We start from the raw sequence: 17,231 nt of genomic DNA, 5'->3' as shown, positions 1-17,231 counted from the left end.
ACGTGGTTTTCGTTCCAACTGTGACGAGGCACGTGGCTCCTGACCTCATGTTCTTTTTCTGTAGTTTCACCAGTACCTAAGGGCATGTATAATGGTGTCTAATAACAGGCTCTCTTCGTTATCATGCAAGTAAATTTGGTGGCGTGAAAGAAAGAGAGAGAAGAAATGAGAAAAATCTTGCTACGCATGACAACGGCTCAGAGTCGACTCTTAGCATTTCTTAACGGAAAATTTGTTGCATGAGAGTGTAGAAAAGGAAAGAAGTATAATAAAAAAATATTTAGTGCATTAATGGTTTAGAAATCTCATTGTTTCTATAGGAGGATAGTCTCTAGTGACATTAATTAGTATAGAGAGTTCATATTAGACTATACCTCTGTACATGCCATGACAGTGGATAGTTACCATCTAACACATCTAACGTAACTAATGGGATTTGTTTTCGATAAGAGATAATCCATGAAATGCCATTGACAAGCGTCTGTCCCAGAAATGTTATCGACAAGTGTGAGTTCCAAGAAATGTTATCATACAAACGACTTTGTCCCAAAAATGCCATCACTGTTAGGGTTTCGTCCATTCTGCGCCGTTAAGTTCTATAGGATGAATAGTGTATTTAACGGCACGGAATGGACGCAACCCTAACGGCGATGGCATTTTTGGGACAAAATCGTTTGTACGATGGCATTTCTTGGAACTCATACTTGCCGATGGCATTTCTGGGACTTAGACGCTTGACAATGGCATTTCATGGATTATCTCTTTGGATAATGACCGTGTTTAAAGTAAGCTTTTCTCTTTTTTTTAAGGTTGTTTTCTTTTTAATAAAAGTTTGAAAATATATATACGTAAAATTTGAAACTTTCCAATGAAATTTAGAACTTCCTACTAAAAATTTGAAACCATATCCCATATTTTAAAACTTTCTACTAGAAATTTAAAACTATCAACTCAAAATTAAAAACTCTAAACTCAAAATTTGAAAATTTTCAACTCAAAATATGAACTTTTCAGTTAAAAATTCAAAACTTTGAACTCAAAATTTTAAAATGTTCAACAAAAATTTGAAAACCTTCAACACAAAATTGAAAAACTTTCAACTCAGATTTGCAAACTTTCAACTTAAATTTTAAAATTTTCAACTCGAAATTTAAACTTTCATGCCAAAATTTGAAAACTTTCAACTCGTGATTCGAAACTTTCAATTCAAATTAGAAAGCTTTCAAGTCGACATTTGAATACTTTCAACCTAGATTTGGAAACATGTGTGCTGAAGATTAAAAAAAATCAGAAAAAGACGCGTAAAAAGAAAAGGAAAATGCACCGAGAGAAGGGGGCGCCAAATTGGAAAGAGAAACAGAAAAGGAAAAAAAAGAAAGCGCTTTGGGGAGGGAGGACACCAGCTGGCATGCGTGCCAGTAGAGGAGCCGACGTGTACGCGCGAGATAGCACCCCCCATCATACAAACTCCATTATGTGCCAGATATTTCACTGCGATAATAATAGACAACAGCGATAAAGCATGGACTGATAATTGGCAAGATATATTTGAATTAATTTAGTCCTTATGTAGCTTTGTAATTTATGAGTTCAACCACTAATATTCATTTCAACTATCTATCTATTTCTCATATTACGTTGTCAGTGAGAAAGTATGCACCAGGCTTAAAAAAAAGATAAGCATGCAGAAGAGGTTGATAGAATCACAGAAGACATAATGGTCAAAAAGTTTTGAAAAAATTATATTAATAATTATTTAGATATTTATATTAAGGTCCTCCGCTGTTAGTTTTGCCCTAGGTCACCAAAATCTTAGGACCGGCCCTGAGTGCTAATAGAGTTAGAATTAGAATAGTCGTCTTAGTTCTTCAAGTCTTCCGGAGAATTCGAGTATGATTCTAGTAGCTCTTAACTTTCTTGTAAGAATTTATCCATTCAAGAAATATTCTTCTTTATATAGTTTTTGTCCTTTACTTTATTCACATAATTATTCAAGTACTAGCTTTAGTTTATACTTGTCTCATATTAATTATGTGGCTAGCTTACTAGAGATATGCAATGGTATTGGCTTAGTGTTTGTTTATAATTGCTCTATGCCATCTGCAGAGGTGTAGAGTAATATTTAGAATATAAGCGCGGTGCTTAAATTATTAGATATCATTAATTGGTGCTATATGCCACGGATTTGTAGAGGTAGGCCGTTGATGGTGACAGTTGTCACATCCTGATAAATTCATCCCATTTTAAAAACCGCTTTCTAAAACGAATAATATAAATTATTAAAAGTCTAAAATAAAATGGCAAATATTAAAATGCGTACAAGAAAATTTTGAATGTGGCTTGGAGTATTTTTCTTAAATTCTCCATGGTCTAAAAGGAGCCCTCTATTTGTACTCGAATTTTTAGAGCACCGGAAATATTTATTAAGCAACAAAAACCAATTTCAGAGTAAAATGAAATAGAAAACCTAAAAATAGATCCTCTCTCCCTTTGGGCCATTTTTGCCCAAAGTCCACCCCTCTCAACCTCGGCCCACAGCCAAAGTCTCACTTTCTTTCTTCATCTCTCTCTTTTTCTCTCGGAATAAATTCACATTGTCTCCCTTAACTAGTGGCCAAATCTGATTCATACCCCTTAATCACAATACGGGATATATCGACATCCCAACTATTAAAACGGTGCAATGTGACTCCCTTGTTGGTTTTGGAGGGCGGTTTCGGTGATGTGGTGTCTAATTGGCATTGCTAACCTAGTTTCCATCCTACGTGGTGTTGAGGTGACGCTTATGTGGCATTAGAATTAAAAAAATATGTATGACCCATTGTTAACGACCAAATTTTTCGCGTCAACACCCATTAATCATTAAAAAATATTATGAGACTCACTGACACGTGGAACCACACGTCAACCTCTATCCTTTCCTTCTTCATCCTCCATCTCTCTCCCTTTCTCCTCACCTTGATCCATTCGCGGATAGCGAGGAGCGAAGGCTGGAGCGGTGATAGCGGGCGGAGGGGAGGACCGAACAAGGGCCTCCGCTACGAGCACGGGAAGCGCAAGCGCTGCGAGGTGGAGGAGGCCGCGGACTCCATGGACCTTGACACCGACGCCGACGCGTCCCAGCCATCAAGCTCAGCACGTTGCCTTCCCTGTTCGACCCCTCCAAGGCGGCCTCCTTCGAGCTGCCCACCTACGACGGTGCCATCGTCGGGTGCGTCCCATGGTGGCACTGGAAGAAGGTCCGCCACTCACCACGCCTCCCCACTAGCAATGTCCCGAAAGCCGACCCCATTGGAGCAACGCGTCCACGACAAGTCCCTAAAGTTACAAGCCCATAGGCCCATTATAGGTGATGCAGCACCTTGTTCTATGATTGCGGCCAATAAAGATGGAGTTTGGAGATGAGGCTGGATCCGTTAGAAAGAGGACTCCGAGAGCTTACCATCAAATACTCATGGACCCAAAACGGAGCTCGTATACATATTTGGCGGACGTTTGAAATCAGCAATGTAATAGGTGTTCGAATATGATTCCAGCACTTAGGCATCTTGATCTTGATGTGAGCAACGGTTGTATCAATGGTAGCCATGGCACATCACTTATGAGGGTAGGTAGTATCTATTCTATCCTGGGCTCCCTAACGGGCTTTTTATGGGCTCTCAAGTGGCATGGTGGTGAACGTGTCTAGGCGTCTGGCGATGGGTTCGCCCAAGGCAAAGGCCTTGGTCTTCGGTTGGCGCTTCGCTCAAGTAAATTGTCAGTATTTCTTAACGTCACAGATAGAATCCGCAAACGTATGGATATACCGATGTAGCACTTCCCCTACAGAGTATTTCAAGGGTATCAAATCCAAGGGAACGTGTGTGATTATGCCATCGTCTGGTTCATCCAAGGACACAAAGCTAATGTGGGCAGAGGGCAAAGAGGATTTCCTAATGAGAAACAGTGTCAAGGGAAAGCTTAACTTTAATCCTACCCGCTGTTCTCAGATGTCGCTCTACTACATACCTAGACAGGGAGGACTTAAGTGCTCTCGAGGGCTATCACCACCTCTACACCCACTTCAAACGTACTATGGGATAGGCAGCAACCACTGGAGATTAATTATCCAGACACCGTGTCTACGCAATTAATAACTACTCTAGTGTCGATTACTAAAGCAATCACTATAAATAAATGGACTATAGTGAACAATGATCCCGTATGCTAATTAGGAACTAATCAAGAAGTAATTCTCACTAAGTAAATCTTAATTACTCAGAATGATATTCTATTAAAGCAGAATAATTAACAAGATACAAAAGTAAGAGGAGATTACCGACAACTCCGGGATTCCTCCAATTCCTTCTACTTTACTCTCTCCCTATTCTAATATACAATAAAGTACACTAGAGCCTCTTGTAATTCAGCTCATGCTTTGGTGTGTTGCGAATGAGGGAGAGAGGGGTATTTATAGGTGGAGAGATGCCTTGGGAATGTAGAGATGCTAAGCATCTAAATGGCATCTTCACTCTCCTCTTGCCATGTGTTCAGCTGATGACGAATATTCAGGTAAAGTCGGTAGAAACCGTCATAGCAAGTTGCTAACTCCCGGCCTGTGAAATTTGGGACCGAACGGCGCAGCTACGGGTTCGGCCGAACCACTTGGTTCGGCCAAACCTTTGCTGGCCCGTTTTGCTCCGAATTTTCTCGTGGGCTCTGGTGGAGAACCCCTCAGCCCAAATGTACTTGCAATTTGCCCATTTGAATGTGTTTCATTAGGTTTGTAGGTCCAAAACTCCATAGGCTTGAATATGGAAGTTTAATTCACCTCCTTCTCTATGTATCTTTTGTCTCAACTTTGGTGGTTCGTCACCTATATCCATATATACACCAACACTCGTGGAAATGGTTAGAAATAAACCCTACCACTACATTGGATGTTTTACTTTTGTGGTTTTATACAGGTATTGACGGCGTTAAATTGGTACTTAACAGCCGTCAACATCCATCAGGTTTTGGCAACCTCAGTTGAAGGTACTCATGACATGCCTCCAACACCAATTTCACAGACAATCACTTAATTTATCGGGGAAATGGGGTACCCTGGTTCCCTTTTCACCCACAACGTGTATCTTCACCATGTTACATATTTTTTTTAAATGCTTTAGTTGCCGATTTTTTTTGTTAACCTTATATAACTTGTTGTTTCACTTGTTGGCCAACTGGAATATTTAACCGACCGATTTTTGTAGGGGCATCGGGTGCCCGATGGAAAGATTCTTCCATAAAACATTTGTTATTTTTTCAAAAAAGATTACAAATATAAAATTATTAAAGTGTATGCAACTAATAAAATGCATGTGTAGCCAGATGGTTGCAGCGCGAGAGTTGTCCCTGTAGGTTGGGGGTCCAACTCCACAACCCGCGCCTACTTATGAAAAAGAAATTTCCCACCCATGCATGAATATCAAGACGATCCGATATTAAGTAATTTAAAAGGTTTTTGGAGAAAAAAAAATTGTCGGAAATGTTTTCAAGCAATCCCGTTTGGTAACGCAAAATCTAATTCGCGCGTGCACGCCAGCAACGTTGCTGGCGCGCGCGCCAGCTGGTGGCTCCTCCCCACACCTTTTTTTTTGTTTTTTTGGCGATTTTTTAGCTTTTTTCTGATTACTCTTTTTTAATCTTTAGCACACGTGTTTTTCTTCAAAATGTTTTGAGTTGAAATTTTTTTAAATCTTGACTTGAAAATTTTCAAATCTTAACTTAAAAATTTTCAAATCTAGAGTTAAAAAGTTTTCAAATCCAAGTTGAAAGTTTTCTAATCTCGAGTTGAAAGTTTTCAAATTTGAGTTAAAATTTTCAAATGTCGAGTTGAAAGTTTTTATATATGGGTTGAAAGTTTTCAAGGTTGAGTTGAAAGTTTTTCAATGTTGAGATGAAAAGTTGAAAGTTTTTTATATTTGACTTAAAAAATAAATTTCGAGTTGAAAGTTTTTAAATATGGGTTTAAAATTTTGAAAATTTGACTTAAGATATAGATTTCTTTTCAATTTGTTAGTTAAAAAAATCTCACGGAAAAAAAAATTCTAACTACTACCGTCATTATTTCAAACTGTAATTATCTATAAAGTCTAAGTACATTTAGTCCCGTAAAAACGTACGCCGGGAGCGCACGAGCAAACTAGGGACTCCCGTTTGGTAAATGCCACCACCGGATCGGAACCAGAACCACTGCACGACATCTAAACCACTCGGTTGCCCGGCTGACCAACTTGCCGAACGCACTATAACGCAGCACGCACGCACGCAGACACGCCCACGCGTTGCGGCGTAGGTACATTACATGGCGAGCACGCCGTTCCATTCCAAGTCAACGTGACAAACCAACCGAACGCACCACCTCCTCCTCCTTTCTTATTACTCCCGCGGCCGACTCCCCCGCCCTGCTCCAGTTTGGTCCAATCCAACCAAGCAGAGGCTGCAGCCTGCGGAGCAGAGGAGAAAGAAACAGAGTTTCAGTTTCCGACATGCCGCGGCTGCTGCCTGGAACTGGAAGGGTCTCCTCCTTGTCCTCTTCTTTGCTACTGCTCCTGCTGCTCGGTGCCGCGATGGCGGCGGCGCCGGAGGCGGCGGCGGCGGCGGTGATGCCCATGGAGGCCTACTTCTCGCCGGCGGAGCTCGTTCGCATTGCGGGGTACGGCGAAGAGCTGGTGTCGACGGTGATCGTGTCCGGGAAGGTCGTCTGCGAGCTCTCCCTCCGCTCACCCGGCTCCGACCTCCTCAGCATCGAGCTGCCAGGTTAGTCTTATTGCTCACCGGAATTTTTCTTGATAATTTTGCGTTTTTTTATTTCTCTTGCTTCCACCCCTCTGCTTGACCCGCAAATTATGATATTTTTACGTACATACGTCTTTATACCTGATATTGAATTTGCTCATATTTGCTACGTCTCAGGTGAGCATCAGTCGCGCGCATTTAAATTTATTTACTCTCATTACGTTCAGTTATTAATCGCCCTTTTAAGAATTATATATAGCTTGTTAATGGCTCTGTTCAGTTCATTTGTCGTGGTCAGACCATATCAAAGTTTCCTTTGTTGTGTCTGGTTATGTTACAGGGTGACTGACTGATCATGATACATATTGTTCAAAAATTCTACCTGAAAACAACATTAGCGTTCACCTCTGCCCAACGTAGGCTGGCTAACCCACCGTAAAATACACGAGTTGACAATCTCATCAATTTGCCAAAAAAACCAATGCAATTGGGACGATTCCTCCATGATCGATCTGGCTGTTGGGATATCAGAATATAAATATATAATCATAGATCACAGAACCACCAGAGTACTGAACTCTAAAAGCAATTGCTACTAAAAACACCACATATTAAAAAGGATTATAGTGCAACTGATTAATTAAGCGTTCCTGCCGAAATCAGCCATCAATTATATCGAAGGCGAACGGTCGTTTTCACGGCGGTTGTTGGCCGGTTAGGGCCGATGGATTGAGGTCCTGAGGAGAAGAGAAAGGAAGGAAGGCAAGCAAGGCGGCTGGTACAGGTCTCATCTCATCTGTCGAAGAGAGAGCAAGGCGACGTTGTAACCTCCTCCGACCCCTGGCAGATTCTGCAGGCTGGATGTATTACAGCATGATTAGCCGTCATGGAAGGCGTACTTTGATCCTATAGGTAGGTAGCTCACGTGTGTTCTTCATTATGTTTTCGTAACTTTATACTTCCTCTGTTTCACATTGTAAGTCATTCTAGCATTTTTCACATTTATATTGATGCTAATGAATCTAGATACATATATGTATCTAGATTCATTAGCATCAATATGAATGTGGAAAATGCTAGAACGACTTACATTGTGAAACGGAGAGAGTATAAAACAATGAACGTTTTCCAAACTAGTATTCCTTCCGTTCCAAAATATAACAACTTTTAGCCCCCAGAATTTGTTCCAAAATATAACAACTTATCCACCAACATTCTCTTCCCAACCAATCACAACCCTCCACCGTTTACTTTTCCCACCTACCTCCACTACTCATCCAATCACAACCCTCAACTACTCACTACTACCTACTTTCTTAATAACCGTGTCCAACTAACTTCTTATATTCTGGGACACATGGATTACTATCTCGGTCACAAACTGTAGCAACTAGAAACCAGGTTGGGATGAGACCATATTCGTAGTCTTAGATGGGTCTCATTCCATCTTAGGTTGCTACGTTTTGGGACGCAGGGAGTAAATGGTTTATTTTTTAAACAACCTTTTGTATTGAAATTTTCTTAAAAAAAATAAACCCATAGTTAATATTTAATTAATTATACGCTAATGGTATTTCTCATTTTGCTTGCAGTAAAAAAAAAGCTAAAATGAACTTTCAAAAGCATCTATGCAGGAAACCAATGTGAATCTTATCAAAATATTGCAAGTCAAATCCTGTATATTGCAAAAGTTTTGGTAAATTTGGAGTGTTTTGTTTACAGGACGAAGAGAAAAAATGGTAAAGTCGGGGAGTCTGATGTACTACCAAATTGATGCCAACATTTTGTACGATTGCGAGCAGTATCAAATAATGTGCATCACCAAAATCTTGACATGTTGGCACTGCCAAAATATTTTGGTAGCTCCATGCATTCCTGTTAACAAAACAGATAATTATGTGACAAAATACTTTGTGTTTCACGTTATAAGACGTTTTGGGGTTTTCAATAGATTTATGCATGAAATTATATATGTGTCTAAATTTATATGAATATTAGTGAATCTAAATAAAAGACGGAGAGGCCAAAACGTCTTATAATATGAAACCAAAGGGAGAGCATCACCAACAGTCTACCTATATGATTTCCAAAACTAATTTTGAGGGATTTTAGTCCAAAAATCAGCTCCAACAAATCCCCTACTCTCCTACCCGAGTTTTGGAGTTCCCTTCCCCCGGTTCCTCGCTCCGTTTATATGCGGGCACGAAAGTCACTCCCAATCACGCAATCCCGCCTCTCTCCTTTGTTCCCGTGTGTGCGAAATAGCGATCTTTCTGTGTGTGAAAGAAAAAAAACGGAATTTTCTCTTGGTAGTTTAACAGAAGGGCCCACTTTTAAGTTTTGGGGATTGAATTTAGGCTATCTGTTGGAGGGAGGAGTTTTTTCACTTCCTATTTTCAGTTTAGGAAACCCAAAAACAAATTTTTAGGAGAAAATTATAGATAATCTGTTGGTGATGCTCTAACAGCATTGATTACAATATTTTATATATTTGAAAAACAAACTAGCTACAGTTTTCTTCTTTTCTTTGCATTTATACAATAGCATAAAATAAATACAACTAACTACAGCGTATCCACCGTAAAACTAGCCCTATATGGTAGCCCTCGCCATCGGTTTTTACTCACCTGGGTATTATTTTCTTCCCCTTCTTTTTTAAAAAAAAAAAGTCAGCGGAGCGTACGAAAGCAAGTAGGAAAAAAATCGCTTAGGTACATCTGCTCCAGTTCAACACTCTTGAATGCAAGTTGCAACTAACATTTGTACGGTCAAACGTTATCTGAACTAATTTTCTTGTTGACGGATAAGGGTCTGATTTGTTCGCCAAATTCTGTTGTTTCTTTGGTCAAAAGTCTACCGACTAGCATGATGTAATCGAAAGGACGCCACCTCACCTTGGCTGTAGTTGGTTCTATGGGCAGTACAAGTTTGGGCCTCCATAAAAAAATGGAATTAGTTTGATTTTCCCAAATTTTATTCCAAATTTGTTGGTTCTGAAGGATCTGTTGGTCTAGATGCTGAGAAATGTGAAATATTGAGAATGACACATGATGAAGATGAACGGCCTGAACCAGAACACTTTGATATGTGATTGATGGAGGATCGTTCACCTGTTACATATCTAAACGAGTGCGTTTGGTTGCAACGCACTGTGTTGTCACCGTCAATTAGCCGTCTGCGTCAACGATCATACTGTGATTCGCACTGGAAGTCTAGAAAGATTGCTAGTGGTTTCTCTATTTTTGTGACAAAGAGGTGCTGTCTGCACGTATGCGCCGTCGTTTCAATATGTTCTCGTCATTCGAGCATTTCAATTCTTGCAGCTGAACTGGGAAATAATAAATTCAGAAAAAAATCATTCTCATATGAGCCCGCTGCAATGCACAGGCATGGTGCTAGACTGCTAAAAAGAAAAATAAATCAGAAATTTACACACTAATTTGCATGCAGTTTTAAATCCTGTTGTGTCAATAAGTCTCCGGTGATTCTAACATACGCATACAGTGATTATAAATTACATAGAAAAGTTGAGAATGTTCTTACCTATCATTCCACCAAATTTTAAATTAAGGCTGAGTTTAGTTCCAAACTTTTTTTTTTCAAACTTCCAACTTTTCAATTACATCAAAACTTTCCTACACACACAAACTTCCAACTTTTCCGTCACATCGTTTCAATTTCAACCAAACTTTCAATTTTAGCGTGAACTAAACACACCCTAAATATTTTTAGATTTATAGAAAAATATTGTTAAGGGGTAAAGTTAGCCATTTTCAATAATCAAGGGGTATATTAATTTTAAAAAATACTTTATGGAGTGTACCTACAGAATAATTTGAGGGAGTAAAATAAACTTTTTCCTTCTAGAAAAATTAAGAAGGCAATGGCTCAAGGGAAAACAACGATGGTATGCTCACTCCAAGTTATAATAGAAACTATATATAAATAAAAATTTAGTGGACCATCAACTCATGAAGTATTGAACTTCTCTTACATGTCAGCGATTTTTCCAATCAGTAGAAAAACATTCAATAACTCACATATTTACCTTTTTCATTCAAGGCAAAAATAAGCTATAGCTGCAAATAAAATGTGTACTTTGTCGGAACCTTGCAAAAGAAAAAAAATTAAAACATGCAGTAAAGTGTAGCTATTTATTGTGGAAGTTATTATAAGACGATTTGACATTTTTTCTTCTCGGTCTATTTCATATTATAAGAAGATTTGATATTTTTCTATGTGAAACTTCTTTAAGTTTGACTAAGTTTATAGATAAAATAGCAACAGCTAAAACATCAAATTAGTTCCATTAAATAGATTTTGATAGTATGTTTGTTTTGTGTTAAAAATATTGCATAGTTTTGCTATAAATTCCGTCAAACTAGGAAAAAAGTTAAAACATCATATAATATGAAACATAATATGAAACGGAGGAGATGGAGGGAGTAGCAACTGACAGATAGCAAAATTGTAACTGTATTGGGTGTGGCTGTGGCAAACTAATCCTAAGAGATAACATCCAATCTCATTCAAAGCTAGGCACAATTATCAGAAACGTTCATCTGGGGATAGAACAGTGCCATATATTCCAATTAGATTATTTACTAGCACCATAGATCTATGTTCTCTGTATGAAAAAGTATGTTTGAACCCCCCGACCCCCCCTGAAATAAAAAGAAGGATATAACCTTCTTACCCTTTTAATCATATAGCCATCCAAATACCAAAGAGGGACTAAACTAAAGCTTTCAAAATAATCCCCATTAATGGTGGTGTTAAAAGGGATTTGTTTCACCTTTTCTTTGAGTGACTTTTTGTTACTTTTGTACAAAAAGTGTGTGATAATGCGGCACGGAGTTAGCAAACAAAATAAATTAAATGTGTTAGGGTCCAGAGCAGTGTGTGTATCCATCTATCGAATTGCTCTCTTGGTCACTTCCTTTCGATAACTGCACCTTACATTGGTTGTAATCTTTTTTAATGAGAAAACAGATGCATGTCAGGTGCCAGTGCCATACCACCTTCAAAACCACAATAAGGGATTATCTAGACAATTTTGCTGATCTTTGCACGGTTTTGTAGTCAGGGGTAAAATGAATGCCGGCAACATATTTTACGATTCAGCTTATAAAAGGTTGTTGGAGTGTTCACAGTTTGCACTCAATGGATTTGTTGTTGGCTTATTGAAATCTTCTCTTCATTTCCATGTATTTATTTTGGTTTTTTCATGATATTATTCTACTTGGATATTAGCATTGTGCATGCCGACCACTTGAATTTTTTCTGTTCTGATGTATGGTTGAGGTTCATTACATATGAGAAAAGGCCATCATAACTATAAAATAACAAAGTTACAAGCTAAACACCTAATTTATACATAGTTGTAACCTCTTTTTGGTGCTGAAATACTATGCAAAGGGAATCATGAGCTAACCTTGTGATTTTCCTCAAGCAGGAGCTACAGTAGGAGTGGCCTGTGAAACTGGAGGTATAAAGACGATGGCTAACTCTGTATTCACAGTAACTGATGAGAATGGCAACTTCACCATAGAACTCCCTTCTCGGCTCCATGCCACACCAAACCTGGAGAAGGCTTGCTCTGTCAAGGTGCTCCAGCTCCCGCTAGACTGTGCGTGTTGGCCTCGCCGTAGTCCTAGTTACTACCATGGCATCCAGTTATCATCATCAGAGGATGGCATCCGCTCCTACACGACAGGGGTGATACGGCTGCAGCATCATGATACAAAGTCAGACATGTCCATGCACCATGTTGGTACAGAATAGAATTGATGATAGACAAACAATTGTTGATGTAAAGTAGTTCGATTCTTGGTTGAGTTCCATTTTCTTTAAATTTTCAAGAAGCGTAGTTGGGTAGATCGAATAGATGCCTTTTTCCATATATTTTCTTCCTATCCCTACTTCATTTCTTGTAATTATGACCTCCCTTTATAATATACAACCAGATGTCTGGGCTCCGCCTCACCTACGTAAACTGAGCTCTACAACAAAAATGCCAGTTTGGAAAAGGAAAAGAACATACCTATCAACGTGACGTCTGGTCATGATTTAAGTAACTAAAGGCATAATGATCACAAGGAAGAAACTAAAGGAATGGATATCAAACCTAAATCATTTACTTCAAACATCACAGAGGAAATAGATTGTAAAACTTCACAGAAAAATACGGAATGCTGCATAAGAGTACAACCATAAAAGCAGTGTCCAAACCATACATGTTGTGTAAATGCTACATCAATATTAAACCGTGGAAAGGAAAGAAAATTTAATATTATGCAATGGATAAGTACAAGAAAGAAATAAATAAATCATACCTTATGGACTTGTCTGGTGCTTGCGGTAGTGCCAAATAATAAAATGTCCAAAGACGTTCTCCATGACTTGAGATGATGAGCATGGAACACCTGAACATGGAGCACCAGAAATCGCAGCAAATGAAAATCAGTGCACTTTATCATTGAACACCAGTCTAGAAGACACCAAACTAGAGAAATCAAATTGATCAAGCTCCCTACCTGATTTTACTGATTGAAGAATCATTCCATTGATAATTGCTTTGCAAGCGTCCTCATTTCTGCAGTTGGAATAACTAGGTGACATGCAGAGATCTCCTGTGGGCCTCAATCCAAAGGTAGCTGAAAAAAAAAATTATGATAAAACAGGGTGAAGGACTGACATGTAGCAAGCAGCAGAAATGCCGACAGCAGAAGTTTGAAGTCGGTTGCAGATTAGTACAGGAGCTCTCAGCAAGTAATGTGTATCTGGCCTACATCTCATTCGATTGGCCACTGTTGAATAATTTGTTTTAGGGGTCATAGTACCAATTAAACCATATAGACAATATCTATCCCTCAATCAGAAAATCAAATTATATGTCAATTGAATTGATTAAATTAATACAAAGTAGTCACACATATCCAATTTTCAATCTTCATTGTAGATAACTGTTATTTGCGTGATCAGAGAATATTATGGGACATTGATTGAAAATAAGAACTAAAAGAGTAATTACTCATAGGCCATAATCAGAATACTCTCTTTGTACAATTACACAACATATATCACATTTTGTCACAATCCGTCAGCGAGATTCGAGATTCAGACAGGAATTGGGGGCAGGAACAGAGGAAGAAGACGAGTTCAGAGAAGGATTTGATAGCAGGAAGAGAGAAGATTTGAATTGAGTTGAGATATGTTTCTATTACAAGCCATCTCTCTCTCTCTCCTCTGCCGACCTTTTATAGCACAACACTATTAGGTCTCTCTCTCACTGACTCTGGGCCCAGCTGATAGCTACTAGACCCACACTCCACCCATATATCTCGTGTTGGGCTTGGGCTGCCGTGCCGGTACGCTTCAACGGAACCTCAACTGTTGAAGGAGTAGAAGTAGACTCCGTGACACATTTCATCTCAAGAAACCAAAAAGGCATACTTACTTATAAGATACAAAGGAAATGCTGTTCTGCCCTCCTCATTCAAAGACAAAATGATGTTCCCCCTTAAATCAATAGAAATAATTCTAACTATTGTCAGATTTCTTTTTTGAAGAAAAAAGAGAAGCAGTGACTATGATGTGAAAATTGGGAAACAAAAAAAGAGGGTAAAAGGACAGTAATACTCTATTTACCATGATGTCATTAATTTCGCATGGAGTACTACTCAACATCCCATCATTACGAACAACCAAATAAATCAATACATAATACTAGCGTAGGTGCCTCCAAGAGGTTGCATTTCATTACCATAGTACTGCTTTTTAATTGTTTTGTTGGATACCTCCACCACCATAATACTGTTTCGTTGTCTGTCGAGAAAATTCAGCAAACGTCATCCCTTCTTTTACCCTTGATGACAGAGGGGGGATCTTTTTCAAAATATCTTGCATCAATGTATGCTCACTCGAAAACATGTCTGACCCATCACTGAATGTTGAGTCATCGCCTTCACTAGGTTCATCATCACCAGCAAAACAGTGACCAGAGTAAGGCAACTTTTTGTCCCATGATGGCTGTAAGAAGACCACAAAAGTTTCCCGGCTGATGTTTGTTGAGCCGTATGGTCTACTCACAGCATGAAGTGTAGACCTCAGCTTCCCGCCTGACAAGATGTCTGCTGTCTCCCCGACCTGCACAATGAAGCTCTCTGGAGAGCATCTCACTGAGAATACCTTCCTCCTATTGAATAGCTGCAAGTACGTGTGCTCGTCAGGAGGAGAGCATTCTTTGCTGATGGAACAATCTTCTCCCATTGTGGAGCACAAGAATAATGGTGCTGTTAAAACAGTAAGGACCCCATAGTCATAGTGCCACTCTTGCCATAAGTTTGTGAGAGAAACAACACTACCCTGACCATGAATAGACTTATCATTGGAATCCTTTAGTGTGTCCGTCATAGCACATTCTGATCTAATACAGGATCCTTGTGATGATGCAGACCTTCGAGAGCATGACTCATAAGCTGTTGCCTTTGCGATTTTATTTATCGGAACTTTTCTCTTGCTGCTACTATTCTTGATAATAATGTTATCCAACTCAGAGTGGTAGTGAATGAGCCTTGCCTTTGCGGTCCCAAAGTCAGTAATGCTTTTCTCCAACTGATTTCCACCAGTAACAATGTCGCAGGCTCGTGCAACCAAAATCCCAAGTTCCATCATGCAAAGACCAAGCTCCTCAACGAGCTCACCAAGCTTCTCGGTACCATCGCCCATGGGTTCCCCAATTACAACACCATCCAAAGCTTTCTCCAGATAATCAGGGTCGTTCTTGATGCTCTCGATTTCTTTCATCGACTCCAGCAATTGGAACTCACCTGAATGACGCAAAAGCCGCGCAAATGAGGAAACGCGCCGGTCCAGCTTCTTCATAGGCACGTCGCTACCCAAACCGTGCTTCTGAAATGGGGGTGAATCAGATCAGTGCATAGGGGTTTTGGAGCTTCCAAAGAGGAGGGAGAAGAAGGGGGAGAGAAGAGGATGAAGAGTGCGGTTACCTTGAGGAGCTGGGAGCGGGAGGGGTGGTCCATGACGGCAAGGCGGCGAGCCAGCGGGAGAAGCCGGCGGCGGAGGGTGGCTGCGAGAGGCACGTTGGTGATGGCAAGCAAACCGGACCCGCCGCGACCAAGGGAGGTAGCGACGGTGGTGAGGAGACGGCCGCGCCGGCCATCGTCCGGAAGATCCGGTGAGATGAGGAGGAGAAGATCCGAGAAAGGGAGCTCGGCGATGTCCAATGCCGTCGCCAGAGCGGTCTCCGCCATGGACTGGAAATGGCAGACTTGGAAGATGCGAACCCTGCAGAATCCGGTGTGGCTATGGCCTTATCGGAGGTGAGAGATAAACGCACGCGCCGGCGAGACGGCGAGCCTTCCTTCTATGATTCTATCTCTCAGGCGGCGGCGGAATAGGAGGAACCCTCTCTTTTTCTTTCCTTTTGGAGTCCGTGGTAATAATAAGATTTTTGGTTGAAAAACTTTGAAATTAGGAAATTATAGCTATCATTATAATTAGATAAATTTTTGGTACAGGAAACTTTAACTTATATATTTAGCCGAAGAACACCGTCCGAACTCCATAAACGTGGTGATTTGCCAATGGACACCGCGCCAATTAGAATAATAATTTCTGGTTAAAGAGGAGAGAGAAATCTTATGAAATGTCAAAAATGCCCTTGGGCCCACATGTCAGCTATCGTATCTCTCTTCTCTTCTCTTCTATCTCTATCTTCACTCCAACGCCGCCGTGCTGCCCGTCGTCTTCGTCATCGTCCAGCCCTCCCTCGGCGAGAGTGGAGGGGGGCAGGGAGGTGGAAGGCGGCGGTGGCGAGCGGTGCTTGCAGCGGGAGCGGCGGAGGACGGTGGGAACGGCCGACGGCGGCGCTCGCGGCAGGAGCGATGGAGGACGGCAAGGACGTGGCGAAGCGGCACGGGACGATGTTAGTCACTGGGGCTCGAGCTACTAGCTAATACCCTCTATCCGATGCCCTCCTGGTAATTCGAGAAGCCACCACTGATTGCCGAGTTCCTTACGACAGCTCGTCATGACCATACAACCGGGGCTAAATACGGAGGAGTATCCTCCCCAGGAAATTAACTTAGGACTATATACACGCGCGGAGGAATACCCGTACTGAGCTGTCACCATCAGCGGCCCACCTCTCATCCGCAGCATATAACCCCAAATAATGATATCCCGTAGTCTAGATACCACGTCCAAACTACCATATACTACTCTAATATCATCGTCACGACATAGAGTAATTGCATAAGCAAACACTATACCCTACCAAAGCATCTCCCAGATAAGCTAGCAGTACAATCAGTATAACATGAACATAATGTAAAATTAGTATTCATATACTCGGGAAGTATTCAAATACCATAAATGTATAAAGAAGAGTATTCTAAATAAAGTACAAAGCTTACCAAAGAGGAAAGGAAAGCTATTAGAGCTAT

General features: G+C 40.4%; 2 protein-coding genes across 3 annotated transcripts; one reads left to right on the top strand and one right to left on the bottom strand.

Moving 5' to 3' along the window:
- Positions 1 to 6,361: 6,361 nt before the first annotated feature.
- LOC127752666 (uncharacterized) lies at positions 6,362 to 13,070 on the top strand. Its single transcript, XM_052278073.1, has 2 exons — positions 6,362 to 6,783; positions 12,218 to 13,070. Exons 1-2 carry the CDS (start codon positions 6,513 to 6,515, stop codon positions 12,544 to 12,546), a joined length of 600 nt encoding a protein of 199 aa, XP_052134033.1. The 5' UTR covers positions 6,362 to 6,512; the 3' UTR covers positions 12,547 to 13,070.
- On the bottom strand, positions 12,351 to 16,168 carry LOC127752665 (uncharacterized). Of its 2 annotated transcripts, XR_008012388.1 has the most exons (5): positions 15,774 to 16,168; positions 14,528 to 15,675; positions 13,299 to 13,418; positions 13,098 to 13,187; positions 12,351 to 12,489 (listed from the first exon to the last, which is right to left on the bottom strand). XR_008012388.1 is itself a non-coding variant. In XM_052278072.1 (2 exons), exons 1-2 carry the CDS (start codon positions 16,035 to 16,037, stop codon positions 14,542 to 14,544), a joined length of 1,398 nt encoding a protein of 465 aa, XP_052134032.1. In that variant the 5' UTR covers positions 16,038 to 16,168; the 3' UTR covers positions 13,425 to 14,541. The 2 variants fall into 2 exon arrangements, 1 of the variants encoding a protein (XP_052134032.1); XM_052278072.1 differs by lacking the exons at positions 12,351 to 12,489; positions 13,098 to 13,187; positions 13,299 to 13,418 and having other exon boundaries at positions 13,425 to 15,675.
- Positions 16,169 to 17,231: the final 1,063 nt, after the last annotated feature.

The sequence above is a fragment of the Oryza glaberrima genome, chromosome 10 (assembly GCF_000147395.1).
Source record: "Oryza glaberrima chromosome 10, OglaRS2, whole genome shotgun sequence".
Classification (NCBI taxonomy): domain Eukaryota; kingdom Viridiplantae; phylum Streptophyta; class Magnoliopsida; order Poales; family Poaceae; genus Oryza; species Oryza glaberrima.
This window is presented reverse-complemented; position numbering and strand designations above follow the sequence as displayed.